General features: G+C 41.0%; 1 protein-coding gene across 9 annotated transcripts in view; it reads left to right on the top strand.

Annotated features, from left to right (window-relative positions):
- The window catches only part of dmd (dystrophin), a 1,998,855-nt gene that overhangs the window by 967,313 nt on the left and 1,011,751 nt on the right, over positions 1-19,791 (top strand). For all 9 annotated transcript variants that reach the window (XM_063050913.1, XM_063050911.1, XM_063050907.1 and 6 more), the window contains exons 35-36: positions 9,152-9,280; positions 11,419-11,589. In XM_063050913.1, coding sequence (XP_062906983.1) covers positions 9,152-9,280; positions 11,419-11,589 — 300 coding nt within the window. The remainder of the gene's footprint in view (positions 1-9,151; positions 9,281-11,418; positions 11,590-19,791) is intronic.

The following is a 19,791-nucleotide window of genomic DNA, read 5'->3' as shown; positions in this document are numbered from 1 at the left end:
TTTAGAGATTATCGAGGAGAGAATCGGCAGTCACTTGTGCAAATGCTGAATGATTAAAGAAAGCCACAATATATTTATTAAAGGGAAATCATGTTTAACTTATGTGATAAAGTGTTTTTTGATGAGGCCCAGTTATGGGAGGTGGGTTGTCATAACAGATCTGTCATCAAGATAAAAGGCTTCTTGTATATTAATATCTTGGATGTACAAGGCGCTATTGCTGCAGTTGACTTTGAACTTAGAAGCATGGTGAATCATGAGGAGGATGATAATTAATTTGGTAAAGCTGATGAAGTGCATGAAGATGTGTCAGATGAAATTCAACATAGGAATAGTGTTATCTATCAGTCCGTAGACATGGGTAAATTGTGGAAGGTGGCTGGGTCGTATGCAAAAGAAGTTAATAAAGCATATGAGAGCCTGAGCTTTATAAATGGGGGCACAACATTAAAGAGCAGGAAAGTCATATCTCTGTATAAAACTCAATTTGGATCATAACTGAAGTTTTGACTCCAATTCTGGTTACTGCACTTTCAGAATAGTGTGAAGGCCTGTGAAAGGGTGCAGAGCGATTTACTGGATGGTTCCTGCAATAAAGAACTTTAGTTAAATTGATGGAGTGGGGAAATTTAGGTTGTTACCATTGCAAGTGGGCAGGTTGAAAAGAGATTTGACTACAAAAGGTACAGATAAAGTAGACGGAAAAAGTGTTTCTTTGGAACCATGGGGTGCAGAATGAAGATGATTAAGCAAGTACCTTTGGGATAAATCTTTGTTTTGCACTGTGAATAGAGAGACTGCCCTTTCTAGATACGTGCTAATTTGATTGGGAAGTACAAAAATAGGACAAATAAAAAGGGAAAAGAGAAAGAAAATCAGCTTTTACTAGAAGCCATTCATCTGGGAGAAAACTGGATTGCTACAAGAAGAAAGCTGCTAAAAGTAAAACATTTTGCTGGATCTTTGATGTTTTGAGAACTCGCTACTTTTCTGGGCTAAGTGACTCAATAATGTCATATTTCATTTGAAAATGGTATTGCAGAAATCTCATTGCTTTCTTTTAGCTTTGTTTATACCATCTATTGGCTGTTACAGTGTGGGGTTGGATTGTGTCTGTGTCTGCCTTTTGCAGGATGCCAGTAATCAGACTAACCTGGTGTAGATGTGTTACTGCCAATGCTCTGTGATCTGTGAGGTGTGCCACTCTGAAGCAGTTACATGGCTGTAAACACTGTTATATAAGAAAACACACACAAAATGCTGGAGGAACTCAGCAGTTCAGGTAGCATCTATGGAAATAAATAAACAGTAGAAATTTCAGGCCAAGACACTTTTTCAGGACCAGAAAGGAAGGGGGGAAGATGCTAGAATAAAAAGATGGGGGGAGAGGAAGGAGGGCAGCTAGAAGGTGATGGGCGAAACCAGGTGTGCAGAAAAGATAAAGGATTGGAGAGGAAGGAATCTAATAGGAGAGGAGAGTGGACCATAGGAGAAAGGGAAGGGGGAGGGGACCCAGGGGAAGGTGAGAGGCAGGTGAGAAGTGGTCGGAGGCCAGAGTGGGGAACAGAAGAAGAGAGGAGGAGGAAGGATTTTTTTTAACTGGAGGAGAAATTACACCATCAGTTTAGGGCTACCCAGATGGAAAATAAGGTGATGCTTCTCCACCTTGAGGGTGGCCTCATCTTCACACAAGAGGAGGTCATGGACCAACATGTTGAAATGGGAATGGGAATTAAGATGTTTGACCAGCGGGAAGTTCTGCTTTTGGTGGATGGATGGAGCCGCTCAAGGAACTAGTCCCCCAATTTACAATGGGTCTCACCAGTGTGGAGGAGGCCACATCAGGAATACTGGGCGCAACGGACAACCCCAGTAGATTGGCAGGTGAATTTAAATTAAATGCAAATTAGGCACGTTAATTCTGTTATTTTTATATTGCGCATATTTTCCAAGAACATAGAAGGATGCCATCAGGCCCATCAGGAATCATTTGAGGTGAGGTCAATGCCAGATCTCAGAGTTTTTCCACATCCCCATTGATTTCCCTGTCACCAATTCTCCATTATGTGCCTATCGACTCCAATTTGACTTCTTCACGTCTAGTGATGTGAAGAATAATGAACAGAAACAAGTTAATCTACCTACCAGCTGGCCTCTCGGATGTGGAAGGAAGCTGAACCAGCCAAGGCAAGCCATTATGGTCACAGAGAAAACATTAAAGTACATGCGGACAGCATCTGAGATCCATCTTGAACCCGGGTGGACGGAGCTGTACAGCAACAGGCTCACCTGCTGTGTCACTGTCACATAGCTGAAAGAAAATGAAGCACTGACCCTTGAATGAAAATTAGTCTGTCCATTCAAATGAATTGGCTGAACAAGAAGCCGATCCAACCACTCGGCTCATGATCTCATGGAACCACCTCAGACACAGTGAAATATCCAACCTACTGGCGTCTGACTTCCACTACATTTCATTACTCCCTTTGTAGTGCACAGGCAGAGAATTATTGAAATGCCTGATATGTTCAGCAGATCTCCATTCCCTGTGGAACCATGAGCTTACCATAAGAATGAGGGTACTATTATCTGTAGAGGTCTTCAAACACAGCAAGATCTTAAAATCACCAGCGTAGATTGTTAGCGGTATTTCTGGTAGCAGATTTTCCCATATTAATAAACTGATTTCTCTGATGTGTCCCCAAAGCCGCATATTATTATGAATTAGAAAGGATAGAAAGCAAGATACATAGGTACCTGATAAAGCCACTGTTTCAAAGATGTTTAGAGGCAGATTAATAACTCGTCTGATCTTTACTTAATGTATCATTTTGTACACATGACTAATGTACTGTTTAAGGATTCCTGTGTAAGCCTCTGTAAATCAAACCATTACATAGCATACTATAAAGTCAACATCTGGTGTCACACTAACACAGTTACTGGATGGTATCCTTTCTCACTGATAACTTCTAAAATTATGTGCTGAGGCATGAGGCATACAAATCATATTCCTTTGGTGTTGCCTCTCATTTTTATTTGAACATCTGATCTTTGGAAAATAAACCTGGTTTAGGAGGTGCAGACTTTGGCTCAGCTACTAGTAATTCGCAAACAACTTCAAAGTTGTCAAGTCCTTTTAGCCCCTCAATTTCAATGGCAACAGCAAAGGTTAGGGGAAAAAATCTTTGGAAAGCTGCAGCTGGATTCTAAGATTTGGAAAGAGAACCTCGAGCCATTTGCCATTATACATCTCCTAATCCTTAAGGTGCGTCTGAGGTGACCTGTGTGCAACAAATAATGCATTGATGAACGTTATTTGGTGAACGTGCAGATCAGCTTAAGAAGAAATCCTGCACATTCTTTTCCCTGGAGTACTAGGCATATTAGTTGTCATGCCAGGGGATTAATGTTCTTCTATAACCAATGGTCAATCAGTGCACGTTACAACTTTGTTCCATTCTGCATGGTCCTCATTATCCTCTGAACAAAGATTTTTTTTGTACTAATTCTGAGTAAAAGTCTGCTTCTAAGTGGATGAACAATTATGACTACATTGACTCTTTGTTTACTCTTGTTTTTTCCCCAAGTAACTATTTAGAAAAATAATTGCTATTAGGCTAAATAAAGCTGTTATAATCTTTTGATTACTGTCCACGTCACTTATAAATGTTAGTTTTAGGAAACTTATGACTATGTTTGGACAAACAGCAATTATTGGCTAGAAGTTAAATTGGGCTGGTCAAGCATCCATTGAGACGCATGCTGGGCATAAAACCTTCACGTGAGGTGCAATAAGTTATTGCTGAGATCACGTCAGAGAAATTATCATTGCATTATATTAACAATTAAGTCTTGTAAAATATATAATCCAGCTAATTATGTTTTTTTGGAAATGTTTAGTGCTAATTGATCCTGAAGATTGTAACTGAAATTGTTTACAGTCCCTAAATGTGATGATAGATATGATATTTTAATAAGAGGGCTGATGTTAACTTAGAATGCACATTATATGATGGCACAACAAGACAGTGATATCAAGAGAATGAATGCTTCATGCCTAACTGGAGAAAAATATTGATACTCAAAAGAGTGAGTGTCTGGTCTGATACTCTGCACCTCCTATTTGTAAAGTAGTTGCAAACTAAAGCCATAACTGAGTTCGACCACAAAATAGATGAAGCTATTGGGTTTAATCCTCTAGAAATTTCCATGTCAAGTCATGCAATTAAATCAAATACTAAATTCCCTTAATTTAATTTATTTACAGAAGAACGTAAGGTTCAGAGCAACACGCCTAAAATGCTTGAAAAAAACCAGCAGATCAGGCAAAATCAACTGCCTGGAAATGAATATACAGTGAATCCTTTGGGCTGAGACTCTTCTTCAGGACTGGAAAGGAAGGAGGAAGATACCAGAATAAAAAAAGTGGGGGGAGGGGAAGGAGGCTAGCGAGAAGTTGAAGGGTGAAGGCAGGTGGGTGGGAAAGGTAAAGGGCTGGAGAGGAAGTAAGTGGACCATGAGGAAAAGAGAAGAAGGATGGTCACTGGGGGAGGCGATAGGCAAATGAGAAGAGGTAAGAGGCCAAAGTGGGGAAGAGAAGAGGGGAGGAAAATATGTTTTACGGGAAGGAGAAAGTGATGTTCATGCCATCAGGTTTGGAGATTATACGGACGGAATATAAGGTGTTGCTCCTCCAGCCTTAAAGTGGCCTCATCAGGGTACAAGCAGAGGCCATGGAACAACACGTCTGAATTAGAATGGGAATAGAAATTAAAATGGTTGGCTACTGGGAAATTCCACTTTTGGCAGATGAAATGGAGGTGCTCAACAAGGAGGTACCCAATTTATGATGGGTCTCACCGATGTAGAGGAGGCCACATAAAGGAGCAGGAGTAGGCCAAAGATCCTGCTGTATCGTTCAATAAGATCATAGCTAATCTGCATAGACTCAGCTCCACCTATCTGCATTTACCGCATAACCCTTAAATCCTCTGTTATGAAGAAATCTATCCATGTTTTAAATGTATTTAATAAGGTAGCCATTACTGCTTCACTGGGCAGATAATTCCACAGACTCACTACTATCTAGGAAAATCAGTTTCTCCTCACTTCTATTCTAAATCTATTCCCCAGAATCTTGAGCATAGTTCTAATCTTAATTGCCAGTGGAAATAATTTTCCTGCCTCTATTTTATCTATTTCTTTCATAATTTTATGTTTCTATAAGGTTTTACCTCATTCTTCTTAATTCTAATGAGTATAGTCTCAAGAAACTCAGTCTTTCCTCATAGGCTAACACCCTCATCTCCAGAATCAACCTGGTGAACCTCTTCTGCACCACCTCCAAAGCCAGTGTATCCTTTGTCTAATAAGTAGACCATAACTGCACACAGTACTCGAGATTTGGCCTCATCAGCACCCCGTGTAGTTGCTGCATAACTTCATTGCTCTTAAATTAAATTCCTCTGGCAATGAAATCCTTTTAGTGACAGTAGTGTAAATTCCATTTACACCTCTAGCCCCATCAGGAAGGCCTTGTAACTCTCCATTTCCTTCTAGACAACAGACCTTACCCAGTTCCTCTCTCCCTCCTCAAGTTAGCAGAGCTTGCACTCTCACTCAACAATTTCTTTCAGCTTCTCCCATTTTCTCTAAACCCAGGCTATATATATGGGCACCTATATATGCTCCATCTAGAGTATACCTGCCTTTTTGTTGGCTATGCCAAACAATCCATGATCCAAACCTACATTAATCATGCCCTCTAACTCTTTCTGCCCTACATGACTGACTGCATTAGTGCTGCTTCTTGCAGCTGTGTTGAGCCTGTAAATTTCTTCAACATTGACTCCAACTTCCACCTGGTCTCAAATTTACTTAGTCTATCTCAGATACTTTTCTCCCCTTTCTTGATCTCTCTGTCTCCGTCTCTGCAGACAGACTGTTTACTGAATCTTTTATAAACCTACTGAGTCTCATAGCTGGCTGAACTATACCTCCTCCCATCCTGCCACTTGTAAAAATGCTATTCCCGTTTCTCTGTCCCCATTGCATCTGTTCACAGGATGAGTATTTTCATTCCAGAACATCTGATATGTCCTCCTCCTTTAAGGAATGGGGTTTCCACTGCTGCCCTCCATTTCCCAGCTATCTGCCCTGAGCACATCTTTCTCTCCCTCATCTCTCCACTTTCTACAGGGCTCACTCCCTCCATGACACCTTATCCATGCATCCCTCCCCACCGATCTCCCTCTTGGCACTTATTTCTGCAAGCAGGACAAGTGCTACACCTTCACGATCTTCCTCACCACCATTTAGGGCCCCAAACAGTTCTTTCAGGTGAGACAACACTTCACCTGCAAATCTGTCGAGGTTATTTACTAAATCTGATGCTCCCAGGGCCTCCTTTACGTCGATGACCTAATGTAGATTGGTGGATCACTTCTTTGAACATCTTTACTCTGTCCACCATAACAGGTGGGATTTCCCAGTGGCCACCACTTTATTTCAAATCGACATTCTGTGATTCATGCACAAACGCTTCCAAGTTCCTCTGCACAAGTGTGTTGCAATCTTTCATCATTAACTAATGAAGAAGAAGAAGAAAGCCCTTAACTCCGAGTGGAGTCATTGGGATGCTGTCTTTGATGGCGTTTTTTTAGCAGGCTTTCTTATTTTTACAAGGCTGAGTTGCTAGCTTGACACTCAACCCAGCACAGATGGAAAGCATGCAAGGGATTTGAACTCGGGAGCCTTCGCTCTGAAGTCTGGTGCTGATGCCACTACGCCATCATTAACTAATAATCTGATCTATTTTTTCCCTTCTAAATTGAATGACCTTGCATGTACCAATGTTGTACTCCATCTGCCAGACCCTTGCTCACTCATGTAACCTATCTATATAACTGCAGACTCTCTGTATCCGCTGCATAAATTGCTTTTCCACTAAATTTAGTGTCATCAGAAAACAGATACAATATACTTGGTCTCCTCGTCCAAATCATTAATGCATATCATGAACAGTTGTAGGCCCAGCCTGACCCCTGTAGCAGTCTACTCACCACTGACCACCAATCAGCGAAGTACCAACTTAACCCAAAATCTCTGTCTTCTATTGGTTAATGAACCCTTTATCCATGCTAATATTGTTCCCACAACTCCATGTCTCCTTAAGACTATTATGCAGCAATTTATCTGTGGCTTCTGGAAACCCAAGTATACAATATCTACCTGTTCCCCTCTTTCCACCTCGCTGATTAGACAGTATGCTGAAAGAATTCCAGTAAGTTTATCAATCAGGATGTGCCTTTTATGAATCCATGCTGTGTCAAGCATTTTTCTGACTACAGACGTTAAACTAACTGGCCTATAGTTACCCATCTTTAGCATACAACTTTTTTTAAACAGTGGCATGATATTCACTGTTTTCCAATCTGTTCGGACCTGCCTAGAGCTTAGTGAACTATCACAAGCACATCTACCATAACTTCTGCCATTTCTTCTAGCACCCTGAGATGCATCCCATTAGGACTAGGGAACTTCCATCCCATCAGGTCATCTCCAACGGGATCCCACCACCAAGCACATCTTCCCACTCCCCCCCCCCACTTCTGTTTTCGATAGAGATCACTCCCTACGTGACTCCCTTGTCCATTCGTCCTTCCCCACTAATCTCCCAACTGACATTTACCTTTGCAAGTGGAATAAGTGCTACAGCTGCCCCAACAACTCCTCCTTCTCTACTGCTTAGGGCCCCAACAGTCCTTCCAGGTGAGGCAACACTTCACCTGTTAGCCTGTTGGGGTCACATACTGCGTCCAGTGCTCCCGGTGTGGCCTCCTCTATATTGGTGAGACCCAGCACAGGTTGGAGACCGCTTTGCTGAGCACTTACACCCCATCTGCGAAAAGGAGCAGGATCTCCCAGTGGCCACCCATTTTAATACCACTTCCCATTCCATTTCTGATATGTCTATCCATGGCCTCCTCTACTATCGCAAGGAAGTCGTGCTCAGGTTGGAGGAACAACACCTCATATTTCATCTGGCTGACCTCCAACCTGATGGCATGAGCATCGATTTCTCAAACTAGCAGTAATGCCCCCACCTTCTTCACCATTTCCCCCATCCCCTTTTCCCTCCCTCACATTGTCTCTATACCTGCCCATGGCCTCCCTCTGGTGCTCCTCCTCCCCCCTTTCTTTCTTCCTTGCCCTTCTGTCTTCCCTATTATATTGCTCCTTCTCTCGCCCTGTATCTCTTTAACCAATCAATTTCCCAGCTCTTTGCTTTGCCCCTTCCCCGTCCCGGTTTCACCTATCACCTTCTGTTTCTCCTTCCTCCCCCCCCCCCCCGAATCTTTTAAATCTTTTAAATCTTTTAATTTGATACCTTTTTTTATTTCCATAGTTATCCAAAGCTGCTCTCTCCATGCTTACTGTTCTTAATTTTAACTGGAATATACCTTTGTTGAGTACTGATGGAAGTCTACCACTGTTCCTCAATTGTTCTACCATAAAGCCTATGTTCCCAGTCCACACTCACTAGCTCCTCCCTCATCCTGTTATAGTCTCTCTTGTTTAGGCATAATACGTTGGTTTTTAGATCAGACTATTGCGCACTCCAGTATGAGGAATTTAGTCATACTGTGAGTACTCTTTCCTGGAGAATCACTAACTACAAGATCATCAATTTTACCTGTTGTATTGCACAGGACCAGATCTAAGATGGCTTTACCGTTGCAGATTAACTAACATGATGCTCGATAAAGACCTCCTCAATACTTCCTTGACCAGTGTGATTCATCCAATCTACGTGCAGTTTGAAACACCCCATGCCAACCGCCATTACATTCTTACATGCATCAGATATTCAGTAGAATTAACTGCAAGAAAATGGAATCCTGGTGAAATTTCACCATCTGATCTAAAAAAACCTCGGCTGTGTATTGAAACTTGATTGTTGCTGTTAACCTCATTGAGTAGTTGCCTAAAGAACAACATGAACCAAAACCAGAAGTATGTCATGTGTACCTGATTTTTGCCAAGCAGCTGTGTCTGGCTGAGGATAACATTGGGGAAAAAATGTAAATACTTTCCAGATTTATTTCCAAAAGAAAATCCATCCAAAAATATTCTATTTTTAATGCAGGAATACCAGAAACAAATGGAAAACTTTGACCAGAATGTTGCTCATATCACAACCTGGATGTATCGTGCTGAAATTTTATTGGATGAATCTGAAAAACAGCAAGCTGGACAAAAAGAAGAAGCTTTGAAGGTAACGCACAATAACAAGGTTGGAATTGTGTCAGTGTAATATTTACCTTCTCTAATGATACTTTTAGTGGTCTCATTTTCCATTTGGATTTTAATTTCTGATTGTACAAATGAAAAGAATCTTGATTTTAGTTTAATTTGTAAGGCTGTCCTGCTTGTATCTCAACATGTAAGGTTATCAGAATTAATGTTCAGCTTCGATAACTTCCCGCTGCTTTAAAAACTGGAAAATTTGTAAACTCAGTAGGTAAAGAGCATCTGGAAAGCAAGGGATTTTTAAAAATAGTTTGACCTTTTATTAAAAACTGTAGAAATTCACAAGGTATATTTTGAGATGCAGGGAAATGATTGGGTGATGTGGGAAAGAACAAAGTAGAAGATCTGTCAGTATAAAAGGCAAGAAGGATTAATGGATTGGTGATGTAAAGCTAAGGATAATCACTATGAGGCAAGTAATGTTGTAAAAGATGTATATGGAGGCAGCATAAATGGGCATTGAGTATCCTTATGATATCATTGACTTGTGAAATAGTTTCCTGAGCTCTCTTTTTAAGCTTCAAAGGAGCATTGAAGGAGATAAAAGGCACAGTGTTTCTGGTGATCGAAAACTTGAGGTTGGACTTGAAGAATAAGTTTAGGCGCTTTACAATCTGATCTTGCAATCTGCGTTTAGACTCCTTAATATACAAGATACTGCTTTGCGAGCTGTGATTGCAGTACAGCACATTGAAATAAATAAAATACACAAGAACCTGGCTGATGGGGATCTTAATCATGCATTAATGTAGAGGTGCTATGGAGAGAAAAGGGTGTATTAGGGAGGATCATAATGTGTAGCATGTTGTTGTGGACAGAGGACATGCTTAAAGGTAATGATTGTGAACGCTGTTTCATTCCATTGTGAATACATGGATGCATGTGAGACGCTTTTAGTTGACTGACAGAAGGCAAATAACCTCAGTTTTGTATACATGTGCTTGGTATTTTTATTCCATTCTTCCACTATATCTTGTTGCTGATCAGCGTGTTTTCTAATTTATGACAGGACTATTGTGCTTGCAATTTAGGGTGTTTTTAGCCCAATTTTTAATCATTTGTTGAGTGAATGATTTATAAGCTTTTTGATTCAAAAGTTACAGAATTTGATTTTTATTCTTGGTTATTTTAATAATAAACTATATTAATAATAATGAAGTTATCGAGACAAAACTTGTAATATTATTGTAGATTAAGTGTGGGCCTTTTTTCAGATGTTAATATAAGCAAAGAACTTGTGTTACTCCTGAATAACTGCATAAACCTAATCTACAATGCTTTTTATTTAACCTGTCAGACGATTGGTTGAAAGGAAAGTTGACCAACTAAGCAAATAGCATAAGTAGAGCAAACAAACACAATTTGCCTCAAAAAAAAGTCTTTTTTTAAAGATCAGAGGGAGCAGACGCCTTTGCGATTCTCTCAGTAAAAGCAAGGTAATTTGTCAAAACATTGAATAAAAGACTTGCATCTAAATAATGTGTGTTCAATCAGTTTTAGAAAAATTACACTGAACATTTGAGAATTTTATCAGTGCTACACTGCACGCTGAGAACATTAAGTTACCATTCATACATTGAGGATGAAAAACTAGTTGTGGGGTTTACTAAGCGTCAAACAAGCTCTGCCCACCGGTAATGAGTGTGGGAAGAGAAATGCTAACTAGCATAGGGAGTACCTGTATATAAAGAAATACTTAACATTTTAGTTATCTCCTTTCAGTGAAAAATTATAATTTACTTTTTAAAACGTTGAGTTTAACCTGATTTGAATTTCCTATTAATTCTTTGCTTCAGCTCCATACATAACTGAAGTCCATGTTCTCTGGATTGGGGGCCACACAGTAAGGGCAGGAAAAGAAAGACTCTCTTGACATTGTGCTAAATAAGTATTAAATCCAAACTCAAATAATCTGTCCTTCAAAATATTGATTCCATGCTTTTAAAGTGGGGCGACTTGGCATTTTGAATAATTGTCCATTTCTAAAATGGATGTCGAGGTGCCTGTACTGGCTCTTCCTCTATCCTCTCTTAGTTCTGAAGTTCAGGGTTACTGCTCTATATGCTTATTGCTAATTTCAAGCTCTTTGCTCATGAGCTGCAGCGTCTGAAGTCTGAACTCAATGACATGAGACTGAAAGTGGATGCCGTGCGTGACCAGGCCTTGGAGCTGATGACAAACCGTGGCGATCATTGCAGGGAGGTGGTGGAACCCAAGCTGTCAGAGCTGAATCAGAGGTTTGATACCATTGTGCACAGAATAATAACTGGCAAGGTATGTTAAAGCACTGAATAAATTGCATTTGGTAAGATCGAATGGATAGATACTGAAGTACGAATGGTGGATTTTAATAGGTAACAAAGATTCAAAGATAAAAGATTTGCTTTTGTTTGAAACATGCAGAGAAATGTGTAGGTTTGTGTCAACAATCAATGTAGTCCAAGGATGTGCTGGGGGCAGACTGCAAGTTCACCGTGCTTCTGGTACCAACATAGCACTCCCACAACTCCCTACCCTCCAACAGTACAGCTTTGGACCATCGGAGGAAGCCAGACATTCTGAAAGAGACCCACACAGTCACAGGGAGAATGTATAAACTACTTACAGACTGCAGTGGGACTTGAGCCCCGATTACTGATCACTGGTGTTGTAAAGCGATTGTTCTGCCTGCAACGTTCATGTTTCCGGATTCATGACAAATTCACCTGTTGAGTTGTTAGCCATAATTTTCAGTAAAATAATCTGAAATTATACTGCAGGTCTCGCACAGTAAACAGTGAAGGCTAATTTAGCAGGCAATCCCCATGGTATCCAAAAGTAATAACGTCATCAGATTGGTAGAAGTCAGTTCAGTCAAGTTGAAGAACTGAATATGACACAACTACAGGAAGTCTGGCCATTAATATGGGAACAAGAGTTTTAGAATCTCATTTTTGTTGCTGTGAAATTCAATGAAGTAACTACTGGTACATCTCCACATTTACTTAAATGATTGGAGAGAAATCCGCCATCCTTGTTTGGCTTACATGTGACTCTGCTTCCACTAGCATGATTGACTCCAAAATGCCTCCTCAGTTCAAGGATTAATTCAGAATAGACAATAAATGAGGTCCATATTCTGGGAATGAATAATTGAAAATATCCCATACTAATTTGACTTAATTTTACAGAAGCAAGATAAATCTCATGGCATAATTCAGGGATTAAAATCAAAACTAATCAGCAGGAACTTGCGGAGCAAACGTGTCAAGAAATTGCATGTAGTTGTGAGAAAAGCAGGGTAGTATCTGTGGGAAATTGAAATCTTTCCCATATTGACTGAGCCATCAAAAGCACAAAGGGGCAGAATTTGTGCAGTACATCCATGACTGTTTCATAGAGGAACCAAGAGGAAGGCGAAATGCTAGACCTCCTCTTGGGGAATGAGGTGGGCCAAGTAACTAAAGTAGCAGCGGGAGAGGATTTTGGGGCTAGTGACCACTATTCTATCAGTTATAAAATAGCTATGAATAAAGGTTGAACAGGTGCATAGGATTAAATGGAGCCAGTCTAAGTTTCAGGGCATTCATCAGGAGATAGCTGGGGTTGACTGGGTGATTTCAGTTAAAGGCAAAAGAACAGTTGGCAAGTGGAGGCTTTTAAAAGGATCATGTCAAGAATCCGGGAGCAGCATGTCCCTGTTAAGGTGAAGGGTGTACATACCAAGCTCTGGAAACCCTGGATAACAAGAGGTATCGAGGCTGTGGTCAGGAAAAAGGAAGGAAGTGCACATTGCTTTTAGGCAGCTGGGTACAAATGAATCCCTCGGTGAGCATAAAGCTTAAGACCAGGCTTAAGGGAAAGATCGGGAGGACAATAATGAGAGTATGAGATGGGTTTGCAGATAGGCTTGAAGATAATCCCAGAACATTCTTTAGTTATATTAACAGTAAAAGGGTGACTATGGAGATACTGGGCCATCTTAAAGACCATTAGGGTTTCCTATATGTGGAGTCAGGTGATATGGCTGAGATTTTTTTCTGTCTATTTCTTCTCTATATTTACTAATGGGAATATCTAATGGCAAAGAAAAGAGTGTAATAAGTAATGAGGTCTTGCAACACATGCATATGATGAAGAAGGAGGTACTTACAGCTTTGAAGTGTTTTTTGACTGAGTTCACCCCAGAGTTTATGGGAGGCCAGGGAGAAAATTGCAGAGGTCCTTGTAAAAATATTCGCATTGTTTTTAGTCACTGGCAAAATTTCTGAAGACTGAAGGGTTGCACGTGTTGTTCCATTGCTCAAGAGGGTAGGGAGGACAAGCCAGGGTGATGAGCCTGCCTTCAATTGTAGGGAAGTTACTGAAGGGGATTGTTAACACTCAAACAACAAAGACAAGTTTTTCTTTCATTTCAACAACTTTACTCTCTCCTTCTCAGTTCAATACATGAGGGCCGCCATTTTTATACCCATAATTCCCTTCTCCCCCACATGCATGCCCAAACAGGGAAATGCACATGCCAATTAAATGTTTACACAGCCCAAATGAATAGAAATCAATAACCCCCCATCCTTTTATGTATATTAAAAATTACATTAAAAAAATTCAAATATCCATTAGGGGATGTTGACAGTTCTTAAGGTAACAAATGCCTTCTCTAAGTGCCTTTAACAGCACAAGAACCGGCTCTCCCTTCTTTGTGCCACAGTCAGCTAGTTGTTCCTTTGTAGTTGACCAGAGCTCATGATGAATTTTCTGTGCTTTGACTAGTTCCTTGATGCTGCTTATCTCTAGACAAAGCTTCATCTCTGTAACTGACTTGGTGGATTTGATGGCATCAACTGAAGAGTAATTGCCTATCACACGTTATTTGTACACCATTCTTCTTTGGGTCACTATAGACAAGTTCAGAATAGAGTGTGACTAGATAAAAGGCATTGTCAATACCTTCAGACATTGCCGAAGGACCTTGGCCCAAAATGTCGACTGTACTTTTTCCATAGATGTTGCTTGGCCTGCTGAGTTCCTCCAGCATTTTCTGTGTGTTGCTTGGATTTCCAGCATCTACAGATTTTCTCTTGATTGCAATGGTTTCTCCTGTCAGTGTACTACATACAACTTCTGGATCCTTTTTGATTGCTAACAGAGAAGTGAAAATCTTCCCTCTTCTCCCATCAGTACAATAAAATGTCCCCCTTGAGTCCCTCCATCAGGAAGGTTTCCAAGTGAGGCATCACTGAAGACAATGAGCCTCAGTGAGCTATCTTTTCCAAGCTGTTGAAACCTCAAGACTACTATTTCTGATTGAATTCTTTGCACTATCTTGTTTGCTTCATGTAAAGTTTGTACTGGGTGCCAAGTTGCAGGCGTCAAGCATGATGTCAAGTCTGCTCTGCCTTGTTACCCATAGAGTTTGATTTCTCTTTGAACCGGGTTGCTCAGTTTCTGAAGATTCCTGATGGAGCTTTCTTGTTGCAGTTATACTATCCCATCAACAGCAAGGATATCTATCCCTACATAGCAGAATCTGTCATGTTTCTCGCACCCAACATGAAAGGCTGACTTTAGCTGAGGGAAGCAGCAAAAACTTTGTGAGCTTCCCTGTGCAAAGCCGTCTACATCAGGGGTCCCCAACCTTTCTCGCACTGCGCACAGGTTTCATATTGTCAATATTCTTGCGGACCGGCCGAGCGGGCGGGGTAAGGGTTGTCAACGGACAAGAGTAGCAGTCAAATATGCTGGGTTTCCCTGAGAAAGACTACAATGACCATGAAGCCTTCCGCGGTCACCAGTGCGCATGCCTGTACGATTTTTTTCTTATCGTTTTTGGCGATTCTGTTCGGGGGGGGATGTTAATCACGACCGGAATACAGATGATAATTAGCTAATACACTCAATTTCGTTTCTAAGACGGTTTATCTAACGAATTTAATATTAAACACACAGCGCATATTTTCCTCGCATGAATATAGTGATAAGTCAATTATCAGGGGAGGACAGGGGAGCTTAAAGTAAATGTTGAACGAATTTCCAGTAGAAGTGGTAGAGGCAGGTTCGATATTATCATTTAAAGAAAAATTGGACAGGTATATGGATAGGAAAGGAATGGCGGGTTATAGGCTGAGTGCAGGTCGATGGGACGAGTTGAGAGTAGCGTTCAGCACGGACTAGAAGGGCAGAGATGGCCTGTTTCCGTGCTGTAATTGTTATATGGTTATATAAGTCAATAGCATCATAACATTTTAAGTATTGTTTGGATATTAAACACGTAGCACATATTTTCCCCGTATGAACATATAAAATCATTGCAACACACCAATATCGCTGAATGAGTGGGAGCCCTGGGCTTGTTTTCCTGCAACAAGACGGTCCCATCGAAGGGTGACGAGAGACAGCGATACTCGAACGGGGTTCCTTATGTCCAGTCTATTCCGCAATTTAGTTTTCGTTGCATTCATTGCAGAGATACATTGGAAATGGAAGCAACGTTTTCAGTGCTTTTCTGGCTATCTCAGGATATTTAGCCTTGACTTTGATCCATAATGCCGGCAGAGATGTTATGTCAAACATACTTTTCAGCCCGCCATCATTTGCAAGCTTGAGGAGTTGATCATCTTCCCGCGCTGAAATGGATGACGCGCGGGTAATGCCCTCGCATGCGTAATGGCTCAACAGTGGGTGTGACAGGGAATGAGGAAAGGTGCAGCTGACTCATATCGTCAAATCATATCCTTCCTCGCGGCCCAGTAGCACATGCTCTGTGGCCCGGTACCGGTCCGCGGCCCGGTGGTTGGGGACCGCTGATCTACATGACAGGCAAGTGCTGCAGTCACATGACACTCTGAATCTTGCCAGTATGAAACAGCTGGATCCACTTGTGACATCTTTTCACCTGCTTTGAACATTATTTCCTTGACCATTTGTACCAACAGAGTGATGCATCTGCTAGACCATACACACTCTTTTGGCTTCAGGCAGGGGTTTCATGTAAATGTCATGTGACAGCTCCATTCCCTAAAATAATGCATATTTTATGTCTGTCCATGCAGTGGGTTGCCAACGCTTTTGACATATCACTGCGAAAAGTAGTTAGAGAGACTCTGATGCACATGTTAGTGAGTCTTTTTGGAGTCCTTTTATGTTCAGTTCCTGAAAACCCCTAGCTACCAGGCATGCTTTTGATGTAATTCCTGTCGGGGTTTCTTTCAGGGTGCACACCCATCTTGTAGGCACTATCTTTGCCCAAATGTCTCTGACTTCCTCAAACACCCCATTATTTCTCCAACTACTGATTTCATCCTGTTTTGCAGATTCAAAAGACACTTCCCTAGTTACAAGGACATCTTCATCTTGACATTTCACAGATGGTCCAGCCAGATCTATACTTGGTTCAACCTACACTTGACATGTTAACTGACCCTACATTTCCAGTGACCATGCCTGGTTCTAGATAATTCATGTTGTACCAACTTTTACTTCTTCCAGTGGCTTTGCCTGCTCGTCCTAAGGCTACAGCTTTGTATGAGATACCCGTGTCTTGGTGCAAGTCTCACAGTTTGTCTTGTTTTAAGACAAACTTCCACGTTGTCTTTGCACTTGTGATGATTTCTGTTTAGCAAGTCTGTTGAGTCCCTAATGGCACTCTCCTCATATCTGTCTGTGCTGTGTGACAGTGTTTCAGGTAAGAGCTTCTCATTTTTTGTGTCATTCTCCATGGAATTCTGATATTATGTAGTCTGAAATGATGCACTCTCACACATGTTACCTGCATGTCTCACGAATACCACAGCACCATCCAGACCAATGACAACTCCAGGATCCTTCCATTCTGTACAGTTTGCTCTTTTGTAATACACTTTGTCCCATCTCATAGCTCTCATCTGTAGAATGGAGCTGTACCCTCAGAGCTCTTCGAATTCTCTCTGAGCGCTCTGCTTCAGCGAAAGCCTTCTTTGATGTATGCAGTGCTGAATTATGTTTCCCAACCCATTCACTCCTTGTAGTGCCCTCTAAAGCAGGTAGCCTGTCAACTGATACGGAGGGAAGGTTTGTATTTTGGCCGAACGTAAGTTGATACAAGCTTTTGCCATGTACATTGTGCATGGTGTTCTTTGCCGTTTGGGCTCAGTCCGGGGCTGTATTCCAATCACAGCCATATGGCCATTGCTTTTCTTTACCTTTAGCACATCTGGAATGGAGTGTCCAGATGTGCCAAGCTGATAGAGACCTGACCATTCAGACTTCAGGCATCTACTAAATACTGACTTGAAGGGGGTGAGTAATTATGCAATCAATTATTTTGTGTTGAATAATTGTAATAAATTTAGACTAATTTGTAGAAATTTGTTTTCACTTTGACATAAAAGAGACTTTCCTGTTGATAAGTGTCAAAAGTACCAAATTAATCCACTGTAATTCAATGTTGTAAAACAATAAAACATGAAAACTTATGGGGGGGGGGGTTGAATACTCATTAAGGGCACTGTAAATAGTTGTAGGTTTTATTTCTGGAGGGTGCTGGTAGTTTTGCTAAAAGAAATTCACCGTGTTTTGATCAGAGATTAATTTCCACTAGTCAAGTCAGTTTACGAGCCCATTTAAATTTAACTGCCTTCTTTGGATGGGTTAGTAAATTTGGAGATGACACAAATGTTGCTGATGTTGTGGGTAGTGTAGAAGGTTATCATAGTTTACAACAAGGCATTGATAGGATGCAGAGCTGGGCTGAAAAGTGGCAGATGGAGTTCAGACCAGAAAAGTGTGAAGTGATACACTTTGGATGGTCGAACTTGAAGGCAGGTTACAAGATTAATGGCTGGATTGTTATCAGTGTAGTGGAGCAGAAGGATCTTGGGGTCCACATTCATAGGTCCCTCACAGTTACCATGCAGGTTGATATGGTGGTTAGGAAGGCATACGCTGTGTTTGGCCTTCATTAAGTGGGAGATTAAGTTGAAGAGCCATGAGGTAATGTTGCAGTCTATAAAACACTATAGTTAGACCACCTTGGAATGTTTTGTTCAATTCTGATCATCTCATCAAAGGAAGAATGTGGAAGCTTTAGAAAGAGTGCAGAAGAGGTTTAGAAAGATGTTCTCTGGATTAGGTAGCATGTCCTGCAAGGATAGGTTAAGTGAGCTTGGAGTGAAGGATGACGTGAGAAGAACTGAGAGAAATGTATAAGTTGACAAGAGGCATGGATAGGGTAGACAACCAGTGCCTTTTTCCCAAAATAGAAATGGCTAATATGAGAGAGCATAATTTTAAGGTGATTGAAGGAAAGTATAGGGGGATTGTCAGAGGTATTTTTTTTGTGTAGAGAGTGGTTGGTGTATGGAACACGCTGTCAGGGTTTCGGTAGAGGCACATACAGTTGGGACATTCAGGGGCTCTTAGATAGGCTTACAGATGAAAGAAAAATGGAGGACTATGTGTGAGGGAAGCATTAGGTTGATCTTAGAGCAGGTTAAAAGGTTGGCACAAAACCATGGGCCAAAGGGCCTGTACTGTTCAGTGTTCTATCTTCTTGCTCAGAGGAGAAATGGTTATAAATAAATTGTCAAATTTTCATGTGCTAACCTCATCAACAGTGCATGTTCTCACATGGATAATTTAATAATATAAGTTAATAAAAATAAACATTGAAATAGTCCAGATTGGCCATGTGGAACAACACACTTACACTTCATCATTAAGCTATAGTGTGAGACACCACTCAACAAGAGCTGGTCATTTATAACAGATGTGGTGCCTTTCAAGTAGATCATGGCTGATTTGATATTTGGTTTGAAATCCATTTCCTGCACTTGATCCTTGTAACTCCTGGATTCTTTATGGTCTAAAACTCTACCATTTAATAAATATTAACTTAGCAAGTATTTTGTGTCGGTCTTCACCGTGAAAGACACCAGCAGTATGTCAGAAATTTGGGAGTGTCAGGGGGCAGAAGTGAGTGAAGTCACTATTACTAAGGAGAAGGTGTTTGTGAGTTGAAAGGTGTGAAGGTAGATAAGTCACCTGGATCGGATGGATTACACCCCAAGGTTCTGAAAGAGGTAGCTGAAGAGATTGTTGAGGCATTAGTAATGATCTTTCAAGAATCACCAGATTCTGGAATGGTTCCAGAGGACAGGAAAATTGCACTATTTATGATGGGAGGGAGGCAGAAGAAAGGAAGTTATCGACCGGTTAGTTAGCCTAATTTCAGTGATTAGGAAGATGTTAGAGTCTGTTATTAAGGATGAGGTTTTGGGGTACTTGGAGGTGCATGTTAAAGTTGGCCAAAGTAGTATGGTTTTCAGGGGAAATCTTGCCTGACAAATTGGTTGGAATTCTTTGAGGAAATAACAGGCAGGACAGACAAAGGAGGCCAAGTGGGTGTTATTTACTTGGATTTTCAGAAGGCCTTTGACAAGCTGCCATACATGAGGCTGCTTAACAAGATAAGAATTCATGGTATTACAGGAGAGATACTAGCATGGACGGAACATTGGC

The sequence above is a fragment of the Mobula hypostoma genome, chromosome 6 (genome assembly GCF_963921235.1).
Source record: "Mobula hypostoma chromosome 6, sMobHyp1.1, whole genome shotgun sequence".
NCBI lineage: Eukaryota > Metazoa > Chordata > Chondrichthyes > Myliobatiformes > Myliobatidae > Mobula > Mobula hypostoma.
This window is presented reverse-complemented; position numbering and strand designations above follow the sequence as displayed.